The sequence below is a fragment of the Panonychus citri genome, unplaced genomic scaffold (assembly GCF_014898815.1).
Source record: "Panonychus citri isolate SS breed McGregor unplaced genomic scaffold, ASM1489881v1 Contig00134, whole genome shotgun sequence".
Classification (NCBI taxonomy): Eukaryota; Metazoa; Arthropoda; class Arachnida; order Trombidiformes; family Tetranychidae; genus Panonychus; species Panonychus citri.
The window spans coordinates 3,785,211-3,801,180 of NW_026515539.1; the positions used below are offsets into that span (position 1 = coordinate 3,785,211).

Sequence of the window (15,970 nt, forward strand, 5' to 3'; positions counted from 1 at the left end):
GATCCAGATCAAGTTAACTTACCTGAAAGTTTGATAGAAAATGAAATAATCTCTTCTGTCGATGGAGAACTAGACTCGATTGGAATCGAAAGAAACGAGAAATCTGTCCATAGGCGCTCATTAGAGTTCGATATTGATGAAGATGAGTTATCTCGAGCAATTAGTGATGATACAAATTCTGAAAGGAAAAGTTCATCTGACGGAGGTGAAGTTTCGAGTAAATTTGGTCCATCAGGTTCCGAATACGATACAGCAGTTACCGACCAGTCGAGTTCTAGTTATAAAACAGCGATTCCATTTTCATCTGATGATAATTCATTTGCTACATTACAATCATCTTCTTCCCTTGAATCAATCAATTCAATCGAATCAGATAAATCAGTAATTTATACAGAGCTCGAGCCATCGTTGATTGAAATGAGAGTTTCAAAAGAAACTAACGATTATCGAAACGACCATGATAACTTAATGGACGAACAATTGACCCAAGAGCCTATCGTTGATGGAGGATCAGATCACTTGGTGGATGAAACTGAACCCTTACAGAATTTGAGCCAAGTTGGAAGATCGAATCAAATTCAATCACAATTCGATGATTTGAGAGAAATGATGATGAGAAGAACTGAATCATTAGATTCAGACGAATATGATGAATTAACATTTATTGCTGACGATTTGCATCAAGATCCAATTGAATCGTTCGATATATCGACCGAGGCCAATAAATTGAAAGCTCGACTTCTCGATATTCTTAATAGACCAACTGCTTTAACCGAAGTGAAAACTTTGGAAGATGATGAAGTAGCTGAATCATCTTCTTTGAATACTAGTGGTTCGAATGAGGAAGATGAACCGGAAGAAGATAATGAAGATGAGACATTAGATCAACTAATTGATGAAGATATGGATGATGATGTTTTCGATGATGAGAAAACTATTGATGAAATTGACGCAAACGAAAACGGTGAATGTACATTCGATGAGATCACTGAGCTTGACACAATCACCCAAAGTTTTGAAGACCAATTGATTGACCAATGTGAATATATGGAAAGTTTTGTTGAAGATTTTAAATCACACGGAGATGCGTTAATTGTTGACACAATTGAGGAATCAAATGAGTCACAAAATGTTATTACTAGAGAATCACCATTGAAAGCAAATATTGGCGAAACAATTAGCGAAGCACAATCAGTCGCTCAATCAAATACAATAGACATTCAGTTCGAGCCTGAAAATGTTGATGAATTGAAAATCCATGATGAACAAATTGAGCAAGATGCTATTTCCAATTTATCGGATGATGTTAAATCAGTGGACTCGATGATCCATGAGGCTAAATCAAATCCTCTGGGCATTCAAATTGTTCATAGTTTTGATGATGAGGAACCGGAGCTTGTTGATAATATGACAGAAATTACTGATGAACTTAAATCAGATGCTGTTCTTTCAGAATCACATTTGATATCGAATTCTGGAGAAACGCTGAGCGATGTCCAATCAAATTCAGGCGACACTCAAACTGAATTTCATGTTAACGATTATGAGTCCGAAGCTGTTGATAGTATGAGAGAGAAAAGTTCAGTTGAGACACAAGTTAATAAGGAATATGAACTCAATTCAGAGCCGTTTGATTTAATTCCACCAATGGGTGAACTGAAAATTTTAGAAACTGTTGTTAACCAAGTTGTTGCTGATTCGTTAGTAATTAATCAATCGACTACTGAAATAATTGAATCAAGTGCTGAGCTTGAAACTGATCAACTGAAAACAATTATGTTAGAACCTAATATGAGTGTTTCAGTCGATCAACATGGTGCTGGAGATGAAATCCTTTCTCCGAAATTTGAAATCGTTGATGAAATTGAAACTTTTGTCGTTGAGCATTTAGAGCCCTCATTGTCTTTATCTCTTGAATTTCAATCACCTAAGGCTGAAACTGTTTCAGAATCTCAAGGAACTTCTATTGACAAACATGAGATTGATGATGTGAAACTGACAAGAAAATCTGATACAATTGAAACTTTAGATGATGAAAAGCATATCGATGATCAATCTTTGAATGAACAAAAGTCAGATGAGAAAATGATAGATTCTGAACCGACTGAAAATCTATCTCTTATTAATAACGAGACTAATGTTGAATCTGCTGTTAAAAGTTCTCAGATGCTTTTGAAACAATTACTATTGATAATTCTGTAGTCAAATCGGCTGAAGAAACGGAGACTCAATTCACTCATGAGTTGAAATCAGAATTTCTTGAGTCTAAAAATGAGCTCGAAGAAAATATCAATGAACCTGATTCAGATTCCAAACCTATTGATGTTACCATTACAAGCAATGCCTGTGATAAAGTGAAGGGTGATATGGGTGAAGATAAACCAATCGATTCATCGGAAGCCGTTATTTTACCAGTGAATGAATCTGAACATTGTCTCAGAGATCTTGAAGAAACTGGTCAAGATGAAATCTCGTATGCAACGGATGATATTAAATCAGTTAACTCAATGATTAGCGAAGCTCAATCAAATCTTGTAGACGCTCAAATCGATCCAAATGTTGATAATGAGAGATCAAAAGTCGTTAATAACTTGAAAGATAAAAGCCTAATGAAAACAGAAACTACTGAGAATCGTGAGCTCAAATCAGAACCAGTTACGTTTAATTTATCTGTAGATGATGAAATCAATGAGCTTGACACAATCACCCAAAGTTTTGAAGACCAATTGGCTGACCAATGTGAATATACGGAAAGTTTTGTTGAAGATTTTAAATCACTCGGAGATGAATCAACTGTTGATACAATTATATCAATTGAGGAATCAAATGAGTTAACAAATATCGTTCTTACCGAATCAAATTTGATGTCAAATATTGAAGAAATGCTTGTTGATGCCCAATCAAGTTCAATCGACGCTCGAATCGAGTCGAATAACAATGTTGATGAATTCGAAGCCAATGATAATATGAGAGAGAAAAGTTCAGTTAAGACACAAGTTACTGAGGAATATGAACTCCAATCAGATCCTATTTCGTTTAATTTACTTACATCGGCAGATGAACCAATAATCTTAGGAACTATAGTCGATCAGAAAGCTACTGATTCTTTGACAATCAATCAACCAACTACTGAGATAATTGAGTCGGTTGCTGAAATCGCAACAGATCAACTGAATACAATTATATTAGAATCTGACATGAGTGTTTCAAATGATCAATGCAAAGAAGTTGTGGTTAAGGATCAAGTCCTTACTGAGAAATCTGAATTTGTCGATGAAATAGAAACTCTCGTTGTTGAGCATTTGGAACCCTCATTAACTTCATCTCTTGAATTTGAATCGCCCAAAACTGAAACGTCTTTAGAGTTAGAGAGTTCTGTTAATTATGCTGTTAATGGTTCGATAACAACCAAGCAATTATCTACTGAGATTGTTGAGTCGAGTGATGAAGGTGAAAGTATCGATATCTGGGAATCTATTGATCAATCGGAAGAATCAGAGGTCTCTGGTAGAACTGACGAATTCAAAGATGTGCTTGAGTATTTTGAAGAAAATGGATTTGACCTGGATGATTTAGATTCTGACGTTCAAGATGAAGATAAGTTTGCAACAGTTAGAAGGAGAAAATCAACTGATCCACAGTCAGGCCATTTGTGTGAATCTATTGATGCAACTGATACTGAAATCGAAGCTGAAAAAGCTCTTGCAAACTCTGAAGTGAATTTGCAATCAAAAATGAAACTAGAAAATGAAGTCAAAGAGCTTCATGAAACTGACAGAAAATCGTCAGAAGATAGAGCTGAACCTTCATACGATGAGCGAGGGTCGGTCGAAACAAGAGAAGGCTCCGTTACTCCGACAAATATTGATACGAAAGAAACAGATACAGTGTTTGCTTCCAAATTGGAATCTGAATCAGTAATTACAGTTGTAAATGTGAATGATGCTCTAGCTGGAGAAAATCAACAAAAAACAACAGACAGTAAAGAATTCATTTCGAAAGATCAACAAACAGTCGATAAATCACCTGAGATTTTGAGTAATTCACCAAATCCACTTGCTTCAAGTGAAGATGATTTAAGTTTCCTTGAAGAAGAAGCTAGCAAGGCTTCAAAGATCCTCGAATCAGTTGGTCAGCCTAAACAATCAACATCGATTTTAGATCAACAGGAAATTGTTTCACAAATTGAGAAGGATGAAAGAGAACAAGTTCTAGTCAACAATGTTGTGGAAGAATCGAAACTTATCCAGAAATCAGATAGTGTTGGAATAGTTTCAACGGACATAATGTACGCTGATTCTGAAAAATTAGAAATTCGAGTTGAAACCGATCACATTGAGAAAGAAACTGCAAGAATCAGTGAAAATTCTAGTGCCCGAGACGATCTAAAGGATACTATGAAAGACCATGAAAAAGTTTTCTCAACATATGCAGAATCCGAGCCATTAGTTACCACGAAAATTATTGACCCAGAACTTGACGAATATCAAAATGAAAGAATCGATAAACTAAGTGATGAGAAATCATATCAATGTGAAGAAAATTCAATCGATTCAGTTGATGACCTAAACAAAGAAACATCTGACCACAAAGAACTCAATGAGACAATCAATGAATCTCAGATTAGCGAAAGCTCATCGACTACCCAACCCAATAAAAGTTCATCTAACATCATGAAACACCAAGAAAAAATAGAATCAAATGTTCATACAGAATTGGTTGAGATCGATAATCAAGTTAAGAGTGAATTCAGTATATCAGATTATATTAATAATGAAAAATCAACCATCTCCAATGAAGAAAAGTCTGCTGGAAAGATTGAATTGCAGAAAACAACAGAATTGTATCAACCCAGTGAACCAATTATTTTCGAAGTTAAAAGTGAGCCGAAAAAATCGATAGATCGAGAGACTGAAACGATAGAAATGATTGAGGAAAAGTCTAAAGACCCTGAAGCCCTGGAAGAAAATGAAACAGTTCAATCAGTCATCGAATTAGTTAGTGATGAACCTCAAAGATCTGCGAGATCAAAGAAAACAATTAAACCAAAAGTCGATGTAAGTCAAGCTAAATCGCCGGAGGAACTATTAAGCCCGATTTTAGATGCTGACCATGAAGCCGAGATAATTGCTAAGAAATTTGAAGAACAAGCTAAAGCTGAGCTGAACGAAGATGAGAGTATAATTGAGAAAGAAAAAGCAATCAAGGAAAAGGATGAAATGATTAAACCAAAAGAGAATCAATCACAATTAAGCCTTGGTGATAGTGAATCAATCGACTCTCATATGCATGAGAAAATCGTTCAAAAGTCAAAAGAAATTTCGAAAACTAATGATAAACTTGAAGCAAAAATAAGGAGAAACAATTAGAGGAGAAACGAAATTCGATTAAAATTAATAACGAATTAAATGTTGACTCAGACGAACTTGAGTTCGAAACAGTTCACCAGAATGAACCATTCGAAAGCTCTTACGATTCTAAAGTAATTACTGATATGAAGAGAAGTGAAAATCTTCTTCATCGATCCTCTGAGATCAGCATTCGTTTAGTTGAATCTCATGTTGATGATGAATTACTTGAAAAAGAAACTGAATCAGCTGAAATTTCACCAAAAGATGATGTAGATTGTATTCATCTAGATTCGATAGGAATCGAACTTGATAATTTACTTGAGATAACTAGTTTCGAACCGACGGTTCTCTTGAATGTTGATCAATTGATTACACCAGAAGAATCTGAAGTTCTATCAGATTCAAACCAAACAGAATCGAAAGTTCAACTTGAACCAACTCAGCTGATTGAAGATAAATCAATTGTCAATGAAATTAAAATTGAAGCAACTGATGATAAGTTAGAGGAGAAGGTTAAAAGTTCTGATAAAAATATCGGAGAAAAAGTTGAAAGACAGAATATTGAAGCTATCGAACAAATAATCTTGCCCGAAGTTCAGATTGATGAGACTAAAGAAACACAACAAGATGGAGATAAAAGAAATGATGAGAAATGCTCATCAAAATTCAGTGGCAATGAAAAATTAGCTGAAGAAAAGAAGGTTAGACAAAACGATTCTCAAGAACTTAATGATAATAAGGTTATCGAAAAAGCCGAAAGTTTAGTTTCAGAAAAATCAAAAGAAAAAAGCAAAGCCAAAACCGATAAATCTACAATCGAACCCACTAAAAAGACAAAGATTTCAACCGATGAAATTGATAAGAACGACAAAAACCAACTGAAAATGAAGTCATTCCAAAGAAATCAGCAGAAAACATGGTAACTGAATCGAGTATTATCCATGAAGATAAACCGTTAGATCATAACAGTGAATATCAAAACGTTAAAGATGAAGAACCAGAATCAAAATCACGATTAGAAAAAGGTGAAGTACAAATGAAAGAGGAAAAATCGATCAATCTACCAAACAGGTCTCTCCAAAACGCGATGATATTAAATCTGTAGATGAGAAAGTCGAAACTAAAAGAAAGGTTGAGTCTAAGGATAGAAAACTCGATGATATCAAGTCGATTTTGGAAAAAGATACAAACAAAGCTGAGAAAGATCAAATCATTGTTACTGAGCTAAATTCAGAAAAATCAGAATCAGTTGACGCGAAGAAAATTGTATCAAAAGTTGCTGAATTGTCGATTGATCAGAACAATGAAAAGATTGAAATTGATTCTGATTCCACGAAAACTGAGACCCAATCGAAAGTAATTGAAAACTTACCTACAAAATCAGAGGAAAATTTGAAATCATCAGTTGCCAGTTCTAAAGTAATTAAACCTGTCGATTCATCAATGATTAACAAAACCGAATCTGAAACAATTAGAGATCAAGTTTCTATTAAGAAAGAGTCTGAAAATTCAGCTCATGAGTCAAATCTAAAGATAGATCCTGTTCTCAAGGTTCATGACGATTCCAAAGTGAGAGATGAACCTCATCCTGAGGAAAACACCCAAAAATCAGATCAGAAATCAAGAGATACCCAAAAGACTAGTATCGCTGAAGATAAGACAACAAAGAAGATAAATAAATCTCCCCAAAGGGACAATCTCAGTGAGATGAGTGATGTAACCAAGGAAGACAAGGAAGATAAGAAGATTATGATTAAGGAAGCTCAAAGTGATGACCAGAAATCCTCAGACGGAAATAGAAAATCAATATCAGCGAAAAGCAGTTTATCTAATGATTCGTATGATAAAGTTGATGAGGGATCGAAAATAACTAATCAAGTGAAAGAAACGATGATAAATGAAGAAACATTGAAATGTGAGCCAATTGAAGAGAAATCAATCAAAGATAATATGGATAATCTCGAAAAGATAAAAGATAAATCAGTCGAATCTAATCCAGAAGAGAAACCAAGTAAACCTAAAGTTGAAAAGGTTAAGAAAGGGATTAGAAAATCATCAATCAAACCGAAAGAATCAACTACTGTTAAATCACCAGAGAAACAATCAGATTCAACTGAATCGATTCCAATTCAAGATGAAGATAATTCTGTAAGAATTTCAGAAAAAAGTGATAATCTTGTAAAGAGTAAAAAGTTAATTACTGATGATGAGAAGCGAAAATCAATAGAATCGAATCAGATAATCAAATTAGAATACCATTTATTGGTGGAGCTTTAACTTGGAAAATGCCGATTTCGAGTCCATTAGAGTTGAGAAAAGAATCGATCAAGAGAAATGACGAATCTGATGAAGAATCGGTGATAATTAGGAGAAAGTCATCAACTAATAACGATGTGAATACGAAAATTAATGTTAAGAGATCGTCAAAGACATTAAGCAAAAAAGATACTGAAGCTTTTGCATCAGCAACAATCAAGAAAGAGCCTCAATCCAGAGGCGATTTAACTTGTGACACTCAACAATTAGATGATTCTTATCAACTGCAATCAGAGCCTATTGATAAGACAACAATTAACAAGCAATTTGACAGCGAAGAAGTGATCAGAAAAAAGAAAGAGCCAAGTAAAAGTCCAACTAAGAAAATGATCAAGTCACAATTAACAGAGAAAGAGTCGGTTCGTAAAACTGAAATGTCGAAAACTGAACAAGAGGGTCGATCACTTGAGACACTTTCGAGTGGACTAACTTCAAGTAAGAGAGAGCCGATTGAAAGTCGAGTTAGAAATGACTTGACTCGATCACAATTAACTGACTCTAAGGTAGAAATTGTTAATTATGACTCGGATTCTGGTACTAAAGGTCAATCTCGACGTGATTTAATACCTCCAATGAGTCCAAGCCGTCGACCTCCAAGTTTACCTCGAACAACGAATCGACATCGATCCTTATCAAGATCAAGAGATGTTAAAATTACCATTCCAAGAAATGATTACAATTACAATCAACAGCAATCAAGACCTTTGAGATACAATTAATTCATCTGATTATTACAATCATTCAAAGTCAAACGATCAATCGTTGAAACTGTTTACATCATCTCGATTGATTGATGAACAATCAAATCGATTGAGTCGATTTGATTGTTACAATCAAAATTTAACCAATTCTCGTTTCGTCAAGTCTTTCCGTCGTTCATATGAATCGTTGAACGATATTTATAATCAAACAATCAATTCAACTAAATTAAGTCAACCCTTAAATCGTTGGAAAGAAAATGATTATAAATCCAACTATGGTTCTCTAATTGAATCAAGAAAATTTGATTTCAAATCAAGTTCATTATCGATTGATAGAAACAGAATGATTCGTTCACTTGATTACAGTTCACATCGTTACATGAAAAGACCACAATCAGTTAATTGTGATTATGGGAGGAAAAATATTCATTCTAATTATCACTCTTCAAATGATTATTCGGCTCTTTTTAATTCAATTCGCGATCGAATCAATCAATTTAAATCTGATTGTCGAAAACGTTGGAAAGAAATTGAATGTGATTATATTTACCATAGTTGCCCCGATATTTCATTATTACAATCAACTTCTCGAACAATTAACAGGCCAAATCGAAAGCGAACTCAAGTTCTATCAGAGATGAGTATGACATCGAGACCTTCGAGAAATGTTCAACGAAGATCTCGACAATCAGCTGATTATTATGAATCAACATCGATTCGTAAGAGCACAAGTTCATTTAACATCAATTGTGATCTTAATTGTGATGAGAGAAAACAACGAACTCGAACAATTAACTCTAACCATGGCATCGAATCATTTAGATCACGTCCAGCGAATTCGTATAAATCAACTTCATACTATTCGTCAGTCCAAGATCTAAATCGTTTCGAGAAAACAACAATTAACCTTAATCATAATCGAAACAATTAACCCAAGACAATACAAGTAATGCTTATCTACGAACCTTAGGTCCAATTATAAATTCTAATCCTATTAACCAGTTTAATTATCGTCCTGCGAGATTTAATTCAACTAAATTAGTTAATTACGGAGCTCGACGTCGAGAATCATCTTCCCCTCCATCGATTGGATTTAATTGTTCATCGGTTAATTGTGATTCCGATTATCATTCAACTTGGAATTTAACTTATGGTTCTGAGAATATCTCACCAATAAGATCGGTTAATCAATCACAATTAAGATCAAATTTATCATCAACCAGAGACTATTACATATCCAGTGAGAAATTAGCTAATTATGATTACGATCGATTAACAATTAGTCGATCTTATATTAATTTAACTGATTCAAAATCGTATCTAAATGATTTAGAATGGAAAATAGTTCGAGCTCGATCTAATTGGTCTCGAACTGAATCAACAATTAAAGTTTCCAATCATGATAAACCCTTAATTGCAAGTGGACAATCAAGAAAAAGGTTCATCACCTCGAGGTGATCACAATTAGATTCTTAATTGTTGAAGGTTGTAAGAGTTTGAAACGATCGACAAAACCTTAATTAACAACAACAAATCATTATCTTAATTTAGTTACTTAACCATTTAATTTAACAATTAACCAACTAATTATATTAATAGTATTCAAATGTTGGTTAGTTAATCTCAACGGAAACTGTGAATAGTTTTAATCATAACAATTAAAAATTTTAATTCCACCGGAAATTGTTATTCAAGGATAATGTAATTAAATTAAGTTAACAATCAGTTAAACAATTAACAATCAAAGTTTCACTTTAAATAAGTTACAATTAACTCTGTAAACTGTAATTGCTTCAATGTAACAGTTAATTGTGACAATTTAGTCCAATTAATTAAGTATTATAATCATTTCAATTGGTATCTGGTTAAAGTTTTTTTTTTCAATTGTTGATTTAATCAACACAATTTGTTTAGATTTGTCATTAATCAAATTAAGTAATTACGATAATTAAGAATGAAGAAAAAACAATTTATATATGAATATAAATATATTTAATTACCTACTTAATTGTTTCAATTAGTTAATCATGTTAATTATTAATTATCGTTAAAAAAACTTTTTTTTTTCCTTTTTCTTTGTTAATTGTTACTTAATTGCTAGAATCAAATGATTATCATTATAATAGTATTAAGATTATAAAATTTATCATTGTAATTAATTAACTATATTCCATAAAAAAGTAATCAATTAATTGTTCATCGATTATTGTTAAATTAATTGTGAAAAGAATCAAATTAATTCATAATTTTTATCGTTCATTTTGTTTTCATTTAATTATTTATCTAATTAATTATTTGTTGATTAAGTTGTGGTGATAAATTTTGAGAGAAACAATTAATCTAATTGTTGATGATCAATTTAAATCATCAATAATTAAGATTACCGAGAGTAAAACAAATGTGCAAGTTAATTGTAACTGTTAATTTCTTATCACAGGTTAATTGTTGTTTAATTAATTTTTCTAATCAATTGATTCACGTTTTGATTTTAAAGACTAAACAAAAAAAAAGTTGCATGTTAATTGTTACAATTAAATCACAATCAATGAGAAAAACATTAACTAACCTCATAACCTTTAATCACAATTTGCCAACAATTAACGAGCTAATTTCTTTATTATATTTACTTGATAAATTTACTAATTGATTAGATGAAAAATACTAACAAATTGTTTTCTAATTGTTTGTTAACCAAATTAACAATTAACAGACGCACGTCAAGTGAATCAAATTTGCACGTCCCAATTAACCACCACCACCACCACTACAACAATCAGTGAATCATTGATGGATAATAATGTTGACTTCAAATCCACTGAGAATAGATTATCTTCCTTAATTAAGCCTGAGGCGGGTGACAATTTAAACGGAAGTTTATCTCCTCGTGAACCAGATTTAACTGTTGATTATGACCAAGAAAATGTTTCCAAATTAGTTGAACCCTTTTCACCGGAAATTGTTGATAAAACATCAATGGAACAGATTATATCACCGAATGGTGATTTTCCTGATTATTTAACAACGGAAGTTAAGGTTAAGGTTGGTCCTTCTCCACCGACGGAAGTTAACTCAAAGCCAATCGAAAATGATAATAGAAATGATATTGACTCGACTGATATGATAATGAAAAGAAAAGGTGATAAATTAGAAAGTGAATCAGTTGATTATACTGATGAAGTGATAATCGAAACTGGTCAATCAATGATGGCTTTTGATAATAGTGCCTTCGAGGGTGCGGATACGATTGATTCTCGAGAAGAGCTTGATGATGGTGCTGTTAGTCCGTTTGAGATAGTTCGAGATGAGACCAATGATATACCTTCAACTCGACCTTCGCTTGGTAGTCCGATAACCGATTCGGAGGCTTTGGACGATGAAATAATGAGACAGTTAGAAAGTGAACGGGTCGAATATTCTGATTCTCCAGGTCAAGGTCAAAATGGTTCCTTGGATGATTTTAATAGTAAACAATTAGTAAAAAGTAAACAAGATTTGATAGATAATCAAAATGATGATGATGTTGATACTGTTTTCATTACTTCAACTGATTTATTACAAAATGAGAATAAATTGTCAGCTGATTGTGATGATAAATCGTCAACAATTGTCCACCATGGTTCGTCTCAGCTTCATTCTGCAAGTGAGATAGAGGAAAATGTTGTCGTTTGGGAGACAACGATTCACCAGCATTCAATTGAGATCCAAGATGAGGTCAGTGAGATGACCTCTAACGGGATGAAGGTTCGATTGGAGGAAAAAATTAACGAAGAAATTGATAAAAGTGAATCAACCGATTCTACTTCCTTAAAGAAAGAAGCACGAGAATTAGCGAACCAAATTGTAGGCCAAGTTAAAGAGAAAATTGAATCACAAGCGCCACTGAAAATCATTGAATCAGTTGAAATATCGGATGAAGATTTAGTTGAATTATCTGATGAACTATCAACAGCAACGGAAGAAACAGATAAACAACAATTGAAAGAAAATGATGATGGAAAATCAGGTGAAAAGTCAACTAATCAACCGGAAGAATTTCAGCTAATCCAAGATTCTGAAAGTTCAGAAAAGTTTCGAATTGAGAAACATGAAACTTCAGAGATAATTGTTGATGCCGATGGTCAAGAATATCTGATAACTGAGACTAGAACAACAGAGGAGAGAATTAAATCTGAGACGACAATTAAACAAGATGAAATTTCGAGTGACGGTGAACCGATTGTTAAAATGAGAGTTAAAACTAATAGAAATCAGAGTGATGGTGATTTTGGAAGCTCAGGATCAGGGAAAGATCAAAGATTCTCCACGGACTCGGATAGATTGGCGAGTTTAAGTGCTACTGGTGCAAGTTTATCTTCAACTCCGACATCAAGTGACAGAAAATTTGTCTCTTGTTTATCTCAATCACCCGGAAGTTCAAGACCAACATCATCAGAATTTGATCATCTGGTTCCAGGTTTCGGCCATGGTCATGGAGGTTCATGGACAGGCCCATCAGGGTCAGAGTATGAGACTGCTGCCACATCACAGGAAAGCTCAAGTTACATTAGTGCCAATCAAGCGGCCACTTCAGGGAATCAACCTCATATGTAACAGCCAAATCTTCACGAGAATCAACAATCTCAGTCGATTCAGATCATTCCTTTAATTATACCGATTCTGAGACAAGTGAAACTTTAATGATGGGAAACTTTGCCCATGATGGTCAAACTCCCGTTCCTCAGGCTGAAAATAATGCCAATCATTCAATTGGTGTTGGAAAATCAGCCAAAGATAATGATGAAGATGAGGAAGATGAAGATGAAGATGGATCATTAACTCCAGTTATCAACGATTTAAACTCTTCACTGGTTAAAGAGTCTTATGAATCAATTATACCGGAAGATGTTACTAGAAGTGAAATCGAGGCTCCGTTAATGAGTGGAAGTTGTAATTGGGAGTTGATTGAGAAACCTGAGAATCAATCAAATCCATCAAGTCCATTTGAAATAGTTCCCATTTCTAGTGAACAGATTACTGAATTAATGGAGGAAACACCCGAGAAAATGTTAGGTGAAAAAGTTTCAGCAGTTCCTGGTTTACCGACAGAATCAACGGAAACGTCAACATCAGCGACAATCTCAACAGTCTCAACGACAACCACAATCACGACAACAATTAAATCAGGAACATCTCAGGGAAGTGGTTTTGATGATAATGATCAACCCTCTATTTCAGATGGCTCGGCAACATGGTTATCCTCATCCCTTGGTACCATTGTCGGAATGGGTAACAGTTCATTGGAAAGTTCAACGGGAGGTCAACTTTCCGATCGGTTTGGAGGTAATGGTGGCAGTGGTCAAGTTTCCGGTTTAACTGATTCAATCAATAGTTTTGATCTGATTGGACAGTCAAGTGATAATAATCTTGGTACTGGTGATGCGTTGTCATCGCTGGAAAGTCAAGGTCACAGTTTGACGACAAATTTAACCAGCAATCAAATTGTCACTTCGATAACAACAATTACAACAATGACCACAACAACGATAGTAACATCATCTTCACCGGAAATGCTAGCTCTTGTTTCCGGATCAGATGCCGTTGAAATTTCAGACTTTGAACGTTACGATGTTGATCGTTCATCTTTAGATGATTTTTCACCAGGTTTACGATTACCTGAACATGGAAATGATAATTTAGGTGGTTCATTATCATCGGTCAACGATATAAACGAGATCCCATCGGAAGCGGCTGCAAATGATACACCGTTAATCTCACAATCTTCAGTTGCATCGTCAATTTTATCGGAGCAAACTCGACACCAATTATCTTACGATTTAAGTCCAGAAATACCATGCCAAGGATCGGGAGGTGAAACCCTCACTCAGAGAAGTGATGACACTCAACTTTTCTCTGATGGTGACGGAACTCGACCTCAATCACCGATTCCACCGGCTGATTTTGGTTCCAATGTTGTCGTTGGAACATCAATGGGAATGTACGACACATGGGAAGAGAAATCGCCCTGTTCAGATGATACCGATATGTGCATGGTCATGACTCCTTCTGTGAGCGATGTTAATATGCCTCCACCACTGACCCCTTTTCTCCCACCCTTAACAGGTCACTCATCGGGAAATGGACTAACAGGTAATCCAATTGAAGGATTGATTGAATTAGGAAGAATTGAAGAAGAGGAAGATGAATTTGGTTTGATTACTGGTTCATCGAAAAATGTTTCCAATGTTAATAATAATACAACTTCTAGTGATGATTATCGACCGATGACCTTAGGTTTTGATCGGTCAAAACCTATTCCAGTTTCATCGATAATAACTGGACATATTACTACGGTTGCTGAAGGTTCACATGAAGGTTCATCGACGGGATCATCTTTACAAGAATTTGAGAAATTAGAAGCTGAAGTTACTTCTTCTAAGGTAGCTCATGGTGTCCGACCTTCTCACCATGGGTCATCTGATTCAATTGGTTCTTTCGGTTCGATTGGAGGTAAACCTTTACATGGTAAGGGAAGTCAAGGTGACGATAGTTTATCGGTCAATTCATTGATGGAATTTGAAAAATTGGAATCAGAATGTCGAGATGCTGAGGTAATCGAATCGGCTGCTCGTGATGAAGCTGCTCGTCTATCTGAAATTGAAGAAGGTCATGAATCTCAAGCATCCGATTCTCAAGAAACATTATCAGATCAAGGAAATTCTGATGAAGAAAATGCTGATATTGAGAAGAGAATTAAAGAATTAGATGAAATGATCGAAGTGACCAAACCAATCAATCCAAATGAAACGAAAAAAAATCCATAAGACTGACCATCTCTTGACCATTCACACAAAAACAAAAGAAAGAAAGAAAAGAAAGAGTAATCACCTTGACCATCACTCGAAATAAATTACAATTAAACTCCATCCATCTTCATCAATTGGAAACCATTGATTAGCTTCGTTAATTAAATCTCCTAATATTCCCCCATTTAATTATTGCAATGATACTAAATAAAGGTTAACAAATTGACAAAAAGACTAAATTAATTGTCCGAAGAAATTAACTTTCAATTAGATTAACATTGACATTTGTCACGTAAATCGGCTTCTAATCCGATTAGATTAGATGGATTTCCCAAAGAAACGAAAAACTTTTTCCTCGATTAGTTTATCGTTCGTATTGTTTCAAAGTTAACATGAAATTCAATGGCCTTAGAGATAATTAACAATGATCATGATCGTGTTGTTATATATATGAATTACAGATCAGCTGATTATCGGGGAAAAAGGTAAACGGTGATTAAGTGAAGCTAATAGCTTATTGTGTGATTAATTAAAATCATTACAATGAAAGAAAGGAAATGATTAACAGCCACTGAGTAATTTCACCGAGTTACTGAATATACGACTCACTTTAATTCTCGGTTGGTTAAGTTCCGGTTAAGTTGAGTAAATTTCACTGTTTTACCCACGAAGTTAAGAAGGAAAATGAAAGAACTGAATAAACGATAAGTCGAGTGACATGACAAGAAATTTATGAGTAACCAGAATAAAGAAAGAGAAAAAGAAAGGGAAAATTAATGGAGGCCATTTAATCGCGAGAAAATAAATAGAATTGTACTTA

General features: G+C 34.2%; 2 protein-coding genes across 2 annotated transcripts in view; both read left to right on the top strand.

Annotated features, from left to right (window-relative positions):
- The window catches only part of LOC128391397 (uncharacterized), a 44,023-nt gene extending 33,403 nt beyond the window's left edge, over window positions 1-10,620 (top strand). Inside the window, 7 exon segments of the mRNA XM_053351283.1 lie at window positions 1-1,989; window positions 2,160-5,367; window positions 5,421-6,270; window positions 6,383-7,598; window positions 7,601-8,373; window positions 8,375-9,299; window positions 9,302-10,620. Of these exon segments, the coding sequence (XP_053207258.1) occupies window positions 1-1,989; window positions 2,160-5,367; window positions 5,421-6,270; window positions 6,383-7,598; window positions 7,601-8,373; window positions 8,375-9,299; window positions 9,302-9,826 (9,486 nt within the window). The 3' untranslated portion in view covers window positions 9,827-10,620.
- A 2,427-nt stretch (window positions 10,621-13,047) lies between these two features.
- LOC128391398 (uncharacterized) lies at window positions 13,048-15,168 on the top strand. Its single transcript, XM_053351284.1, has one exon. The coding sequence runs from the start codon at window positions 13,048-13,050 to the stop codon at window positions 15,166-15,168; it is 2,121 nt and encodes a 706-aa protein (XP_053207259.1).
- Window positions 15,169-15,970: the final 802 nt, after the last annotated feature.